General features: G+C 43.3%; 1 protein-coding gene across 1 annotated transcript in view; it reads left to right on the top strand.

Annotated features, from left to right (window-relative positions):
* Positions 1-6,882, top strand: part of DOK6 (docking protein 6) — a 193,480-nt gene extending 186,598 nt beyond the window's left edge. The window contains exon 7 of the mRNA XM_010855226.1: positions 6,742-6,882. Coding sequence (XP_010853528.1) covers positions 6,742-6,882 — 141 coding nt within the window. The remainder of the gene's footprint in view (positions 1-6,741) is intronic.
* The last annotated feature ends 10,612 nt before the right edge of the window (positions 6,883-17,494 follow it).

Raw genomic sequence — 17,494 nt, 5'->3', positions numbered from 1 at the left:
CATTCTTTCTGGAGTTATTTCTCCACTGATCTCCAGTAGCATATTGGGCACCTGCTGACCTGGGGAGTTCCTCTTTCAGTATCGTATCATTTGCCTTTTCATACTGTTCATGGGGTTCTCAAGGCAAGAATACTGAAGTAGTTTGCCATTCCCTTCCCCAGTGGACCACATTCTGTCAGACCTCTCCACCATGACTCACCCGTCTTGGGTGGCCCCACAGGGCATGGCTTAGTTTCATTGAGTTAGACAAGGCTGTGGTCCTAGTGTGATTAGATTGACTAGTTTTCTGTGATTATGGTTTCAGTGTGTCTGCCCTCTGATTCCCTCTTTCAACACCTACCGTCTTACTTGGGTTTCTCTTACCTTGGATGAGGGGTGTCTCCTCATCGCCGCCCCTCCTGACCTTGAATGTGTAGTAGCTCCTCTAGGCTCTCCTGTGCCTTGGCTACCTCTTCTTAAAAGAAGGAAGGAGGAGCAATAATATCTACTTCAGAGGGTTAGACTACCACCTGGTCTTTAGTGAAAGCTCAATAATTATGAGGTAATTCATAACATGGCAAAAGGAAAACCTTTCATTTTAAATGGGTAAAATTTTATAACCACCACTAAAGTTCATCCCAGAATTCACTGTATGCATACACTGGAAATTAATTACATACACATATTACAGCCTCTATATACGTCAAAATCAAATGACAGCAAAACTTTTATTTAAAACACCTATGAAATTTAATGTTTAATTAATGTTTTAATTTAATTTATTCATCATATTCCTTGGATTCAAGGGTAGCTCTGTAAATGTATCTGCTTACAGATGATAGATAGATAAAGAATATATATTCTTAAAAGCATTACTGAGACTTCCCTGGTGAGCCTGAGATTAAGACTGGGTGCTCCCACAGCAGGAGCACGGATCCCATCCCTGTTGGGGAACTAAGATCTCATGTGCTGCATGGCATGGCCTAAAGATAAACAGATAAAATAAAACACAACAACAAAATGCCATAAAAAAAAAGGAGGCAGAAGATGCAAGCTGATAAACATTAAAAAAAAAAACTTTACTGAGTACAGGTTAGAGTGGCATTCAAAGTATTTATGTAGATGTTTGTAATAATTTCTGATGTTACTCCAAAGTCCAGCTTTTTTTCACATTCTGTGAAAGTATTTTGGTCAATATGCAGTTTAAAATATGTACTGATGACATCTATTTTGTTTCAAATTAATGAAAATACTATCTCACAAAGTCCAATTTTAAACGTCACCTAACAACTTCCAATACATGACCATATAAACTACATTTTATTTGTGAGCATTTATACTCAGCAAGGTATATTCTATTTTTTCCCCATTTATGTTGAATAAAATGGAAGATTAAGAGTGTCCCCTATTGAGAATTAAGTCAAGTCTGTGAGAAACCAATCATCCATAAACTTTCCAACTTCAGAGGACTGTCTGAATGAATCCTAACAGTTCCAAGCTTGGCTGGCGTATGGTCTCCTGGGCTTCGATTTCTGTGCAGCTTTCGAGTTTCATGAGCTCTTTTCCAAGAACAAATAAAACTAACTGTTCTTGAGGGAGTGCCCTGGTGTTGAGCTTTTCCTTATGAAGCAGTGTGTTTTTTTCTTATGCTGACCTGCATGTCCCATGTCACATGAACACTCGGCCCCACCACCTGGATATCTTCTGTGCGTCTCATCTACAGGGTTTCCACACCCATTCCCCTTGTCTCAGACAAACCAGGGCCTGGTCTGCATATCTGCCCATGTGAGGCATGTTTTAACTCTCTTCATCATACAGAGAAGCTGTGTCTTTTTGAAGACTGGTTTTCTCGGGGTACATGCCCAGTAGTGGGATTACTGGGTCATATGGTAGCTTTATTCCTAGTATTTTAAGGATCCTCCAGAGTGGCTGTATCAATTTCCATTCCTACCAACTGTGCAAGATGGTTTTCCCTTTATCTCCACACCCTTCCCAGCATGTATTGTTTGTCATTTTTTGATGATGACCATTTTCATGGGTGTGAGGTGATACCTCACTGTAGTTTTGATTTGCAGTTCTCGAATAATGAGCGATGTTGAGCATCTTTTTTTATGTATGTTGGCCATCTGTATGTCTTTGTTGGAGAAATGTCTGTTTAGGTCTTACACCCATTTTTTGATTGGGTTATGTGTTTCTGATAAGCTGCATGTCTATGGACTTACAAATAGAGCAGGGCAAGGAGAGGGTAGAATGAGTTTTTTTACTTCTATTGAGCTCTTAGATCGGTCGTCTTTTCTGAGCACTTTGGACATGAGTGTGCTTTTCATACTAAAAGCATCATCTTATAAGATATTCACAACACTGAAGGCACATTATATTAATGTGTCTTATCTTTAATTTAGAGATAAGGAAAAATTGAATCTTGGGGGAAAAAAAAAAGTTTACATACCTTGCCTGAAATCAAATGGCTAGGCAACTGTGGTGTTGATCTTTGATAACAAGTTGTGGACCACAAAGCCAGTAGACTTAGCTCTGTGACTCTGCTGCACAAATCATGGTCTTCTATTTTTGAACATAGGAGAGAGGTACTAACATTCCTACCTCAGTCCAGTGGAATTGACCCAACTGGTGTAATTCTCATCTTACCTGCTTTTTGAATAGGAAGTTTCCAATCAATTATTTTACAATGAACTGTGGTAAAGAGGGCAGGACGTCATGGGCTCCAAGCCCCAGGGGCATCGCCCACTGGCTGGCACCGTGAACAAGTCCCATGACCTTCCAGAGCCCCATTTCCCTTATCTATAAAAGTCAGATGGCACATTTGTTGATAATTTATGTGGAGATAACCTGTGAAACCAATTTGCATAGGTCAAGGCACATAGAGAATGACTCCTAACTGCTCGTCTATAAATGGTGACTTTCTTCTCTCCCAATCACATAGATTTGTGTCTCGAGTCCTAATATGATTTTTTAAGTTCAAGGCAATAATTAGAGAGAGTCAGCACAAAAGGAAAATTGGATTTTTAACAGTTTTTTTAAAAAATACACATAAATTTTATGTAGGTGAACACAAATAAACATTAAGTTTTATCACAAGGGCCAGAAGGGTCCCAGAACAGTGAAGGGAAATTGCAGGAGGCAGTGGCGTAAGCTGGATAATATTGTTAGTAAAATGGGAAGAGGTGCTGGGAGCCTGTACGTTCACAAAAATCACATCAGTGGTCAGGCCCTTCCTGCTGCTTCTTGGCAGCAAAGATCCTCTCAAAGCACAAGGCTGTGTTGTCACATGTTGTCATTCGTGCAGGAGGAAGCTCGCCTTCCCAGGAGAGATCAGCATGTAAATAGGATAAAGAGCAGTGGACTCAGAAGTCTGGAGAACTGTTTTCTGTTGTGGGTTCTGCATGCAGGATTTTACCTCAAGCAAATCCCTGAATTTTCCTGGACTTGGATTTTCCAGTCCAGGAAAATGGTTGGATTTCTGGGAATCAAACCTCGATTTACATGGCCTGGGACACAGTGAGCCAGGGCTTCCTCAGCCCATGGCAGCCTCAGAGCAGTGATGCTCACCTGGTGACTCAGAACAAGGGAGGCAAGAAGAGGCTGCCTTCAGGGTCTTAAAGGGCATGCTGGAAACAGACAGTGTCACAGTACCAGACCTTATCAGTCAGAGCAGTCGCCAGCCAGCCCAGGCGTAAGATTGGAACCTAGAAGCCCCGTTTCTGAATGCAGGCTTTCCAATAATCTGCAGTGGTCTTCAGTCCTCCCCTGCCCTTCTGCAACCCAGACATTTTGGCTTCTCCCTAACAGCCCAGGTGGCGTTAGTGGTAAATAACCCGCCTGTCACTGCAGGAGACTTAAGAAACAGGGGTTCAATCTCTGGGTTGGGAAGATGCCCTGGAGAAGCACATGGCAGCCCATTCTAGTATTCTTGTCTGGAGAATCCCATGGATGGAGGAGCCTGGCGGGTATAGTCCACGGGGTCCCAAAAGAGTCAGACACGGCTGAGGGACTAACACTTTCACTTTCGAGTGCTTCAGTCTTATCCGACTCTGCAACCCCATGGACTGTGACCCGCCAGGCTCCTCTGTCCATGGGATTCTCCAGGCATGAATACTGGAGTGAGTTGCCATTCCCTTCTCCAGGGGATCTTCCCAACCCAGGGATCGAACCCGGGTCTCCCACATGGCAGCTGCTTCAAATTCTTTACCATTTGAGTCACCAGGGAAGCCCATGGGGTCGCAAAGCGTTGGACACGACTGAAGGGACTTAGCACGGCACTTACACCCCCTATCTACCAACCGTGGGGTGTCAGTGTATTAGTATACCCATTTCATAATAAAAAAGAAAAATTTTGAAATAGAGCAAATTTTGAAAAATTGGCTGCAGTGTTGCTATGTTTGGAACCATCCTTTAAAAAAAAGAAACAGACCTTCAAGAGAGTTAGACTCTCAGATTCACCAAGTAGGGCACTTCTGTGGCAAGATACAGCAGTTCTAGAAATGCCTCCCTACTAAAAAGTGAAATCAAACAAATACGTTCCAATCCTATGGCTTCATCTTTAGTTAAAATTTAAAACCCTCCTAGTTTTATGTAGCTTTAAGGCCCTATTATTAACATCATATCAGGGACCCTGGACGGCACCCTCTCGGAAGGGCAGCGACTCTGGATGCAGACATACGAGCCGCACGGGGCAGGGTCCCCCACCAGCGAGCAAATGAGACTCCAAGGTGACCTTATGACTCCCAGTTTTGCCAGGAGTCAGTCACTAAATAAAGGGGACATGTGCCGTGTTATTAATTAGAGGATCACCCATTGTCAGAAAGTGCACATTGGCTCAGATTACATCAGAGAAATGTGCGCCAAGGCCAAACAAAACCATTTCTAGGACTTCTAAAGAAAATACTGTGAATCAATAACAATGAATTTCTTCTTAAAAATGCAATATAAAGTATCATTCTCTTTGAAATAATCATGTGTCTGAGCATCACCTGATGTGATGTTGTGTGGATCTCTGTCGCTAACCTGAAGTTTATCTTTCAAATAAGAAAAGATACCACCCCTTTGAGGAGGGCAGGGCAACCCACTCCAGTATTCTTGCCTGGAGAATCACATGGACAGAGGAGCCTGGTGGGCTACAGTCCATGGGGTCACAGAGAGTCAGATACGACTGAAGCAACTGAGCACCCAGGCAGGCACCACCCTTGTATCACAGAACTTCTCAGGGAAAGCACTTTTTCTATTGAAAGAGTGAGGAATAAGGTCTGTTTGAGGAAGGAGCCATTGGGCGAGGCTGGGAGCGGGTGTCAGGAACAACGTACAATGCTGTGTGGTCAGGCCCCTCAGCATGGCTGTCCTCTTGGTCTCTGTCCGTCCCCTGCCTGGCTGGTGTCTGCTTCACCTACAACCTGCTCACATAACTGACCTGCCTAAGCACTTGCCCCAGGCCCCGTGCTAAGTCACTTCAGTTTTGTCCGACCCTTTGTGACCCTATGGAGGGTGGAAATTCACCAGGGAAGAATACTGGAGTGGGTTACCATGCCCTCCAGGGAATCTTCCCAACCCAGGGATGGAACCTGAGTCTCCTGCCTTGGCAGATGGGTTCTTTACCACTAGAGTCAACTGGGACACTCCCCCCAGCGGCCCCCCGCCCCCTGTGCTTGCTCTAATCAAAGGGGTGCTAAGAAGCCTCTGGAGCCTCTGCTGGTTGCCCTGGTAACTAACGAGCCCTCCTGACATCCATCCCACTGTAACTGGCAACCTCCGCCCCCTCCCCAGCAAACACTGCTGCTGTGTTCACCACACACGGTGGGGCCTCGCTCCAGGACCTTGCTTCCAGCATGTGAGCTTCCCCATCCATTAAACCAGGGCCCCCCAACCTCTGGGATCAAATGCCTGATGCTCTGAGATGGAGCTGTTGTAATAACTATAGAAATAAAGTGCACAATAAATGTATTTGAACCATCCCCAAACCATCCGCCCCACCCCATCTGTGGGAAAATTCTCTTCCAGGAAATTGGTCCTGGTGCCAAAAAGGTTGGGGACCGTGGCCTTTAAACCACTGATGTCTCTGACTCCGGGCTCTTTCTTCAGCCTAGAATAGCTCTGGGGGTGCAGCCCAACAGACACTCAAACGGGTGAAAAGGAAATGCTGTCTTGCGTTTGCCGCTATTTTGGGCACCTGTTTCTGACAGGGGTTGCACCTCCATTTGTTGAGTTATTTTACAGTCCAGTAAACTGTAGAGCGCTGATAGTCATGCAGGTAGTTCTTGCTTATAGAAATGCAGATAAACTTGTCTGGTGGAATAGAATGGATCACCACTGTGGTTCTTCACCCGCGTTCCTGACAGACTGTAAGCTCCTTGAATTCTTGGAATCGGTCTTTCATCTTTTCATTCCTTTCTGAATTAATGAGATTAATTGTTTACAAGTGTTCATTTCATCTTTTTTTAAGTCACGACTTTCCTTACTTAAAAATGATGATCTTGGGACTTCCCTGGCGATCCAGTGGTTAGGACTCAGCGTTTTCACTGCGGTGGCCCCAGATTCAATCCCCGGTCAGGGAACTAAGATCCTTCAAGCCCGCCCAGCGCAGCCCCTCCCCCCACCCCCCCGCAAAAGTGGTATCTTGAAACAGCATGTTATGCAGGAACCTGTAACAGAGTCTATTATATGTCACTCATATTTAACCCTGAACTTTTTCAAGAGCCGATTTCAATTGAATATTTTAAGTAAAGCCTGAGACACAGTTTCTTTTTCTTTTAGCTTCAGACAAGCTTGACGGAACCCATGACGTTATCCAAATCGATCTCTCTTCCTCGCAGCGCCTACTGGCACCACATCACCCGGCAGAGCAGCGTTGGAGAAATCTACAGTTTGCAAGGCAAGTGGGCTTCCTGGGGGTGAAACCAGGAGCCACGCAGTTTGCTTTGTATTTGCCCTGCTTGCTTCTCCTCCATTTCCATTTATCTGCTGTCCCCAGCCACAGTGGGAGCTCTGAGACTTACCGTGGCTTTTCTAAAGTTATTATTTCATAGACTCACGGTAAAAATTATCCCAAAGCTAACCAAGGGCCGAGGAGCCGCTTTGGCGAAGGAGGTGGACTGAAAAAATGATACAAAACATTGTCAGAAGCTAAAAGTGGCTACTAGCAGGGTCTGTTTCCTGCTGAGTCTTACAAAGGGCTTCCCTCTTAGCATCTTTTTGCCATAAGAGGGTTGACTCTCTGTTCAGGAGGCTGACTGCTGGCTCCGTCATGAAATGCTCCATGAACTCTCATAGTTTTAAGGTTTAGCCCGAATCCTTGACGTGGAAACCATTTGGGAGGGAGCAGGGCAGGAGGAGAGGAGCATAAGTCCGTTGCTTCTGTATTTTTCCTAATGGTAAATGGTTGACTGACTGCATAGACATGGCTTTGCAGATGAATCAGATTAACAGTGGAAGGTATTTAATCAATAACAGCAGAACTCTGCTTCCACGGTTCTCTTCCTGTTTCTTCCCTTCTGTCTTTAATGCATTAAACTTATCCTTCAAATAAAATATTCAGCTGCAAGAAACTAATAACTGACCAAGACAGGAGGAAGCGGGAACTAGGGAAAATAAGGCTTAAAACAAAACCAAACACACACAACTGAAAACTCTCATCAGACAAACCTTTTTTTGAGCACAAGAGGCTTGAATGTAGGAGCTACCCAGGAAATATCAGGTGAAGGAATGACCGTTATAACCTTCAGCGTAATTAGGCACTCAGAATATTCTTCTTTTTATGCATTAACTTTTGCTCATATTAACAACACTAAATGTTTTGAGAGGAAAAAAAAAATGGTAGCAAGCAACCTGAAATAGTGTTATTTTTTAAGCAATATTTGCTTGCCAGAGTTTCAAACCTAGAATAATGAGATTCAATGAGTGGGGATGAATGATTAAGATACATTCTGCAGGAAAAAGCAGAACCATTTTAGTCATTTATGGAAGATAATTGCATTTGATATTTTCAATGAACTGTCTTACCACCAACTTGACTACTGTATTTAACAGGTCGTGATTATTTTTTGTATTATTTATTTGTATGAGAAGATCTTTAATAGGATAAGGATTAGAGGACTGGGAAAGGGAAGGGAAACTGCTTTGACAGTTCATGAATCAGAGAAGACATGCTTCTCATTCCATTGGTTCCCTCCAGAAGTGCCAGCACTACGCACTTAAATTGCCAGAGTCGTAATCTTGTAAAATCCATCTTGCTTGTTCCTGTGGTTAGAAATAATTAGAAAATATGCTTTTAATATAAAGTTATTTTTATTTAAATGTAATTATATATCTGTAAATATTCAATAGAAGAAAGCTAAAAGTATGGAATATTCAAAGAAAATAAAAACAATTAAATTTCTAAGCTACTACAAATAAGTTGTAGAAATACTTACAAATAAGTTGGAAATGGGTTGGAACAACTCTACTGATAACTTTGGGTTCTAACAAGGTTTTGGTCTATAATTCCAGCAAATAAAAGAATGTGGTTTTCATGGTAACATGGAAAACTTTTCTCTCAAGGTAGTATTAAGATTTAGGTGGATAACTTCCAAAATAATGTCATAAGCACCCAACAAAAAATACCAAAAGGCAGTGAAATTGCTGAAAACATTGCAGTGAGACTTGTTGGAGGACAGCGGTGATTTACACAATAAAACAGAATCAATAAGTGATTAGATACTCTATGATTTATCTCACTAATATTTCCAGTTAAGGGTTTCAAATGCCTTATTAGTTATGATCTATTTAGATGATTGTGTTGGGGAGGAAAAAATGTACCTTCTACCCTTCAGGGTTCTTTGGCTGGTCTAATAATTAAATTGATGTGAAATTAACAGGAGAAAAATAAATGTAATGGTATACATTAGGGATTCCCATAAGACCCAAAGCCAAGAATGGTGGCTGAGGCTTATACGGTGTTCTAAGCTAAGGGAAGGGACAGGGCCTAGGGCTTCCAAGGGCAGAGGCGGGTGGCAGGACACAGGCGACAAGAACAGCAGGTGTTTGGTAATTAGATGTTTGCTCTGCCACACAGATTGGTCCTTCTGATAAAAGTTATCTCTGGTAACAGCTCTGCATCTGAGCCAGGCGCTCAGTCTGGATTCTTTTAGGCAATTAAGCGGGAGGTTAAAAACTCTTCCTGAGTCTTCTGGGCCTTAATTGTCTTTGGCTCAAAATAATCCACTTGCCAAAGTGGCACGTTTTGGAGAGGCTCGTTCTGAACTCCTTCACTCTCAATGTCACATTCTTCTCTGGTTGTTGTTTGTGGCTAACAAAAAAAAAAAAAAAAAAATGCATTGATGAAAGTAATTACTGTAAATCAGATAACTATAGAATGCATTCAATGCAGAGTACAGTTCACTCTGCTGGGCATTTATTTTTGTGTTGCATACCTCTTGCCTGTGTGTTCAGTTGTGTCCAACTCTGCAACATCATGGACTGTAACCCACCAGGCTTCTCTGTCCATGGAGTTTTCCAGGCAAAAATATTGTGGAATGAGTTGCCATTTCCTTCTCATCAACCACCTCAGGAAGTGGATCTTCCTGACCCAGGTATCAAACCCATGTCTCTTGCATCTCCGCCTGCATATTGGCAGGCGGATTCTTTACTGCTGCACCAACTGGGAAGCCCAAATAAAGTAAAAGTGAAAAAAGTTGCTCAGTTGCGTCCAACTCTTTGTGACCCCATATACAGCACATGGAATTCTCCAGGCCAGAATACTGGAGTGCTGGAGTGGGTTGTCATGCCCTTCTCCAGGAGATCTTCCCAACCCAGAGAACGAACCCAGGTCTCCTGCATTACAGGTGGATTCTTTACTAGCTGAGCCACCAGGGAAGCCCAAGAATACTAGAGTGAGTAGCCTATCTCTTCTCCAGTGGATCTTCCCAACCCAGGAATTGAACCGAGGTCTCCTGCAGTGCAGGCAGATTCTTTACCAACTAAAGTGTTGTTTAAAAAGAGAGAGAAGGAAAATAGAAACAATCTCATCACCCCTTCATCCCACTAAACTACATATACAAGTGTGGTTTTTGGCACCTCACTCCTCACTAGTGCTCCTTAAAGTGGTACCACCTCTTTACAAGGAGGGGAACGTAGTCAAGCAGCTGTCATCACTGACCGTCCAGAGTCAGAGGACACCTCTGGCACTGGTGGGTGACACATCATCGAGGAATAAAAATATCATTAGAACCTTTCCACCATACTGTTAGCATTCTCAGTGTGAAGCTGAGGTCAACATGAATTAAATTCGTCAGGCTTTCATTCAGAAGGTAACAGGGAGAAAGTTAATATGCTGAAAGTTTAATAGATTGGAATTCATTAATAAACAGCACATGTACTGGAAGTGGGAAAAAAAATCCTGGTGAAAACAAATCCATTCTCTACAGGACTTACCTATAACTTCAGCTGCCTGTCACCCTCAAAACTGCACTCTCTTTGGTTTTACTGTATTCATTTCTGTCATCTACTCTATAACCATAGAGGCAAGATAGACTTAAAAGATTGACATATCAATACTGACCTCCTGTGTTTACGCTAATTTCTGGAAAAGAGGTGCAATGTAATCTTCCAGATCTCCCACTAGGCACTCAGAAAGAGTGGGCTCTTACGGCTCTCCTGTTAGACTGCTCTCTGGAGTCAAAAAAAAAAAAAAATTGACAAACAGAATAATTCAGCTTTAAGTAGCTAAGTCCAAGGCTGCTTCTGTTGAAAATCTCTGCCCCTAAACGGCTGTGATGGGTTCTGACTCCCCTTCCTGCAGAGGGTGTTAATAAAGACTTTTCTCTATTTTTAGTGGGCAATCAGGATGATTGATTCTTATTAGAAGGTAGTTTTTCTATGTCTCTAACTTCTGCATTTATGAAAAACATTTATGTCACAACACCTTCTCATGATGCTCTTTCTAGTCTCAAGGAACTCTTGGTTAAAAATGAAGGCTTAAAACATACCATTTGTTTCACTCGTATCAGAACTGTGATTTTAATTCTAAGGCCTTCAGCGGAAAATGTGTTGGAAAGATGAGAAACACTCAGAGGAGCAATAAGAAAGGGAGGGAGGAAAAGAAAAAAAAAGTCCATAATGTAAGCGAGCACAGGTTCAGCTGCTCACGACTCAACAGCCAGTAAATCGAGGAGAAAAATTCGGTAAAGAAGAACTTTATTCAGAAAAGCTGGTGATCTGGGGAGATGGTGGCCTCATGTCTGGAAAACAACTCAAGATTCTGCTCAGCCATGACAGCTTTTAAAGGGAAAAGACGGGGAACAATCTCAGTTAATCATCGAGGCAGGAGGTCAGATTATTCATCATTTTCTCTTGCCTACAGGCCTGCTGACCTCTCCCCATCATCCTTGGGATGCTGTCTTGCCAGTAGAGCCGGCCTGCAGATTTGCAAAGGAGAAGAAGCTAAGGGTAGAGACCTAGCTTCTTTAACTACTTAATTATTCCTTCTAATCTAGGAAAGGAATGAACAGGCTAGATTAAGTGTACACTCGTGTGTGTGTGCTCAGTCGTGTCCTACTCTTTGTGACCCCATGGATTCTAGCCCCCATGGACTCCTCTGTCCATGGAATTTTCCAGGCAAGAATTCTAGAGTGGGTTGCCAATTTCTTCTCCAGGGGATCTTCCTAACCCAGGGATCAAACCATAGTTTCCTGTATTAGCAGATGAATTCTTTACCACTGCCCACCTGGGAAGCCCTAAGGTATATATTTAGGAAAGCAGAAATCAGAAGCTACATTAAATGTTGCCTAACAATCTAGTGTTTATGATTAAAGTCTAAGGAAAACAGGGATGAACAAACAAAAGGGACAAGGAAGCTGCTTCCAATAAGGGGGTCAGAGTTTCCCTTACTCTATTATTTACAATATTGTGATGGTTTTTGCCATATATCAACATGACTTTTAATCACCATTCTACTTACGTACACAACAGATTATGGAGCAGAGTCAGTTGCTTCAGTCGTATCTGACTCTTTGTGATCCCGTGGACTATAGCCCACCAGGCTCTTCTGTCTGTGGGATTCTCCAGGCAAGAATACTGGAGTGGGTTGCCATTCCCTTCTCCAAGGGATTTTCCTGGCCCAGGGTTTGAACCCGGGTCTCCTGCCTTGCAGGCAGTTTCTTTACCATCTGAGCCACCAGAGACGCCCAGAGAATGTCAAATGGTTTGGGGCTTTCATCACTCAGAGCTCTGGAGCACAGAGCTTTGGGGAAAGTCTGAAACCTGTAGGTCAATGGTGAAATGCTGCATTTAACAAAAAAGCAGCAGCATTTAACATACAATGCAGCATTTAACAAAGAAACTTGCCATAAGTACAAATTTAAAGTAGATTCTGGGAGGAATTAAGTTTGCATCAGACATGAAGCTGATGTCATCTTTACTTACACCTCTTATTAAAAGCGTTCCCACTTTAAACTTAGTAGTAGTAGTGTTAGTCGCTCGGTTATATCCAACTATTTGCGGCCCCACGGACTGCAGCCTGCCAGGGTCCTCTGTTCATGGGATTCTCCAGGCAAGAATACAGGAGCGGGTTGCCATAGAAGATGCATTTGAAAAGCTATTGGGCTGGGTGGCGTAAATACCGCTCTCCGAGGACAGTTCTCAGCCCTTGTCCTGCAGTCAGGTTGCCTGCCTGAGCAGTTGGCATGTCTGCTGCTTGCTTCAGGACTGCCATTTTCACTGGACACCGATGCTCGCAGCTGCTGGTCCTCACTTAGGTGGCCCCGGAGGCACCAGGAGATGCTGAGGCTCCTGCCCCTGGTAGCCAGGTTTCTGTCTCCACCTGCCGCTGCCTTCCGGGGTGAGTTCTCCCACACGCCACAGTGATGGAAGGGGCCTCGAGAATATGGGCCCGAAATGAGCCCCATGCGCCGGCTTAGGGGACTCAGTGTTACCTGTCAACGTTCCCTGATACATTTAATAACTCCTTTTTTTGCACCAGTTTTTATGAGATAGGCTGGGACTCATTTTTGAACAGTCTGAACAGCTTTGCTCTTTGAATTAAGGACCATTGGAGGTGCCATTTGTAGAGGTGATAACTTTGGAGTTCTGCTTTCATTAACACTGATTAATACTCACGTGCCAGTGCTGAATGGCGTCCCCCCTGCCCCCGCCCGCCCCCAGTCTGTAATTAGCTGCAGACCTCCAGTGTCAGCACAGCAGCGCACCTGGTTACAGAAAGGCAGTTTATGTTCGCCGAAAGGGCATCCGCGGCGCCAATTCCTCCGAAGGACAGGATGCAAACAGGCAATTAGAATTAGAGATAACCTTCGGAAGACAGTAAATAGAGTTCTGGCCGAGACGAGGGAGGTAAATCAAAGGATTTACTTACTCTTCGTCGACTCTGACCCTCTGTCCTCCTTTACTGCCCATTCAATTTCGAGTTCGCGTGGTTTTTAAATTGCTTCCATCGAGGTCTTCTGTTTAAATTTTCATGATATGATGTTTTCCAAATTGCAAAGTTAATGAAAGCCTCCTGCAGCAAGTAAAACACACAGAGACATCTGCACCAGTGGTAGAAAGGAACTTGCCTGAGCCACGTTCCGTCTTCCCAGAATGTGATCTGCACGTTGTCAGGTGAGTCAGTCACGCTGGGTCCAGGGCAGCCAAATACATCACACATCTTCCCTAGGGCCCGAGCCTGGCTTTGGAGATTCTACCACAAACAAGAGCCAGTTTTTAGAATCATCAGTTTTTATCTATGTGGACATTTATGTTGGGCTTCCCCTATGGCTCAGCGGTCAAGAATCTGCTTGCCCATGTAAGAGATGTGGGTTTGATCCCCAAGTCAGGAAGCTTCCCCTGGAGGAGGAAACAGCAACCCACTCAGTATTCTTGCCCGGAGAATCCCATGGACAGAGGAGCCCGGTGGGCTGCAGTCCACGGGGTCGCAAAGAATCGGACACAACTGAGTGCAGCACATGAACACCTGCTGCATGGCCTTACCTTTCGAAGGGTGAGTCCAGGGAAGGGCCTGCTGGGGATCTGCACCCCCAAAATAGACATCAGATGAAAATGCTCCAAATAGTCCCAGAGTGAACTGTCCTCACTGCACGCGCAGCCCATCACTCGCTCTTCCAGGCTCCCAGACGTTTAGGTCTAACTTTCATACATCAATGCATTTGTTTACAAACCTGCTTCTTCCACTTGGTTGTGAGGTAGCAAGTTTGATTTTTTTTTTTTTATCCCCATGGCGCCACCAAAGGGGGCTCAGTCATGATGAAGAGGCTCTACCTGCAGAAGCTACAATCTTGAGTTTGGAAGCTAAGTTAATCGGAGTTTGAATATTTACCAGAGCTAAGTTGTGTGTCTTGGGGCCATTTACTTAATCTTTCTAAGCGTCACTGTCTTCATCTCTAAACCAAGGATAATAGTACCTTATTACGGTGCTTAAAGGAGATTGTCCACATGAGGTGTAAAGGTTCCCTAGTCATTAACAGTTGTCAATATATTGAAGTAAATTAAATTCACGCTAAGAAGTTTCTTTCCCAGACAAAGAGAAGCATGCTATCCTACTCCAGTTTATTCCACTTTTTTACTTTAAAATGTTATTATAGAATTTCCACTATGCATGAAGAATTCTGTTTTGTTCTAAGGACATTATAAAAATCTAGCTTTAAGTAATAGTATTCCGGGAGTGGGAGGCTCAAGAGGGAGAGGATATATGTATACTTATGGCTGATTCACGCTGTCACACAGAAGAAACCAACAAAACATTGTAAAGCAGTTATCCTCCAATTAGAGAAAAAATTCTTAAAAAGAAGGTAAAATTAAAAATTAAAAAAAGAAATACATTTTCAGCTTCTGAAATTTGAGAAAAACTAAATCTAACTCTAACCTAACCCTAAGTTTTTGATGCAAGAGGAAAAGGGACAAAGTCAGACTTAAGTCTTCATTGGTTTTTTCTTTCCCTCGTCAGTATAAACCAGCTCTTACCCTCTAAGGAGGTGACACTCCTCCCAAGTTTGCATCACACAGTCCATGTAGCCTGAGGAAAACAGAACTCTGTTTTCCAGGCTGGGGAGTTAAAAACTCCTGAAGGACTTTATCTAGCTCGGTGACGAAGAGGTGAACCCACCACAGCCCACCCTCCTACCCAAGATCCATTCTTGATGATTCACCTGTCCAGTCTCCTGAGAACCTCTCTGAGCACTTGGTTCCTGCCCCAGGCACAGCCTCTCTCCCCAGGTAGACCAGCTTTGCTTGATCCCATTATTACCAAGTTGGGTTCATCACGGGGTACACTCTATTGGCTGGACCACAGGTGAAAGGCAAGATTTAGTTAATTAAGTCTAGCACAGTGAAATCGGAATATAACTCAGTGTGAAATACAACAGTCAGCCACTTAATCCTGGTCTATTAGGTATAAAAAGTAGTTACTAAAAGGCGCGGAGCTTCCAGATAGTATATTGGATTGGGATGATCTAGCAAGGGCCTTATTCAAACAGACTGCTTCACTCTCTAATTCAAACCTGGAATTGAAACTTTAGTTTCAGACTTGAATTAAACCTGAAACTTGATCTCTCTACTTGATTTTCCTCCATCAAGCTTCCACCGTGAAATATTCTAAAACATAATAGGTAACACATGTAGTTCTATATTGATCAAACTTTTATGGAAAAAATATATTCCATTTTATTCTGTAGGGAATAAAATTGGTACATAATATTAGCTCAAGGAAAGGTTAACACAACCATGACAGAAGGTCAGCTGTCTCTGTCATGGATTTGGGTGCATATGCTCAAACATGTACACACACACACACACACACACACACGTCTACACACACACAGGACCATTTGGCTCATTGCTGTCCACTGTTTATCACTTCCCTTGAAAATGTACCTATTAAGCTATGCCTCACAAACCAGAAACGACATAGAAGAATCTTGAGAGGAAAAACAGTTCACTTGTATTTTTCTTCCTGATTCTGTTTTCTGTTCTGTTTTTTTTAACCTCATCTCTACCTCTTACCCTTCCACTAAATGTACCCCACCCCTAATTCTAGATTTAACATTAATACTTGTTTTTCAAGTATCCCCTCCCCCCTTGTTTTCTTTTGTCTGCCAGACAACATGACATCTGGAGACTTGATAATGATTGGGTAATAAGAAAAAATAAGAAACATCAGGAAATTCACATCATTAAAATTATGCGTGCATGCTAAGTCACTTCAGTCATGTTCGACTCTGTGCAACCCTAATGACTGTAGCCCACCAGGCTCTGTCCGGGGGATTCTCCAGGCAAGAACACTGGAGTGAGTTCCATGCCCTCCTCAATGGATGTTAAAATTATACTGCACAGTTAATATAAATTTAAGCTGGAATTTGGCCTTCAGTAAAGTTCTGGCACTTACCCCACTGCTCTATAAATAATAGATGCTAATTCAAAGTTTACTACTTCAAACTGCAAACATCCAGTATTTTAAAACTTTAAACTGTGGTTGCATAAGTTTTGTTGTTGTTCTTGTTTTCAGTCACTAAGTCACGTCCGACTCTTTGTGCCCACCATGGACTGCCGCACGCCAGTCTTCCCTGCCGTTCACTGTGTCCCAGAGTTTGCTCAACCTCATGTCCACTGAGTCAGTGATGATGTCTAACCATCTCATCTCTGGCACCCCTTCTCCTTCTGTTCTCAGTCTTTCCCAGCATCAAGGTCTTTTCCAATGAGTCAGCTCTTCACATCAGGTGGCCAAAGTATTGGAGCTTCAGTGTCAGTCCCTGCAGTGAATATTCAGGGTTGATTAACTTTAGGATTGACTGGTTTGATCTTCTTGCTGTCCAAGGCTCTCAAGAGTCTTCTCCAACACCACAGTTCAGAAGCGTCAATTCTTTGGTGCTCAATCTTCTTTATGGACCAACTCTCACATCCATACATGACTACTGAAAACCATCTGTTCAGTTCAGTCCAGTCGCTCAGTCATCTCCAACTCTTTGCACCCCATGGACTGCAACACACCAGGCTTCCCTGTTCATCACCAACTCCCGGAGCTTGCTCACACTCATGTCCATCGAGTCAGTGATGCCATCCAACCATCTCATCCTCTGTCGTCCCCTTCTCCTGCCTTCAGTCTTTCCCAGAATCAGGGTCTTTTCCAATGAGTCAGTTCTTTGCGTCAGGTGGCCAAAGGATTAGAGTTTCAGCTTCAGCATTAGTCCTTCCAATGAATATTCTGGACTGATTTCCTATATGATGGACTGGTTGGATCTCCTTGCAGTCCAAGTGACCCTCAAGAGTCTTCTCCAGCACCACAGTTCAAAAACATCAATTCTTCTGTGCTCAGCTTTCTATATAGTCCAATTCTCACATCCAGACATGACTACTGGAAAAACCATAGCTTTGACTAGATGGACTTTTGTTGGCAAAGTAATGTCTCTACTTTTTAATATGCTGTCTAGTTTGGCATAACTTTTCTTCCAAGGAGCAAATGCCTTTTAATTTCATGGCTGCAGTCACCATCTACAGTGATTTTGGAGCCTCCAAAAATAGTCTCTCA

Source organism: Bison bison, unplaced genomic scaffold (assembly GCF_000754665.1).
Source record: "Bison bison bison isolate TAMUID 2011002044 unplaced genomic scaffold, Bison_UMD1.0 scf7180017864360, whole genome shotgun sequence".
NCBI classification, from domain to species: Eukaryota; Metazoa; Chordata; class Mammalia; order Artiodactyla; family Bovidae; genus Bison; species Bison bison.
This window is presented reverse-complemented; position numbering and strand designations above follow the sequence as displayed.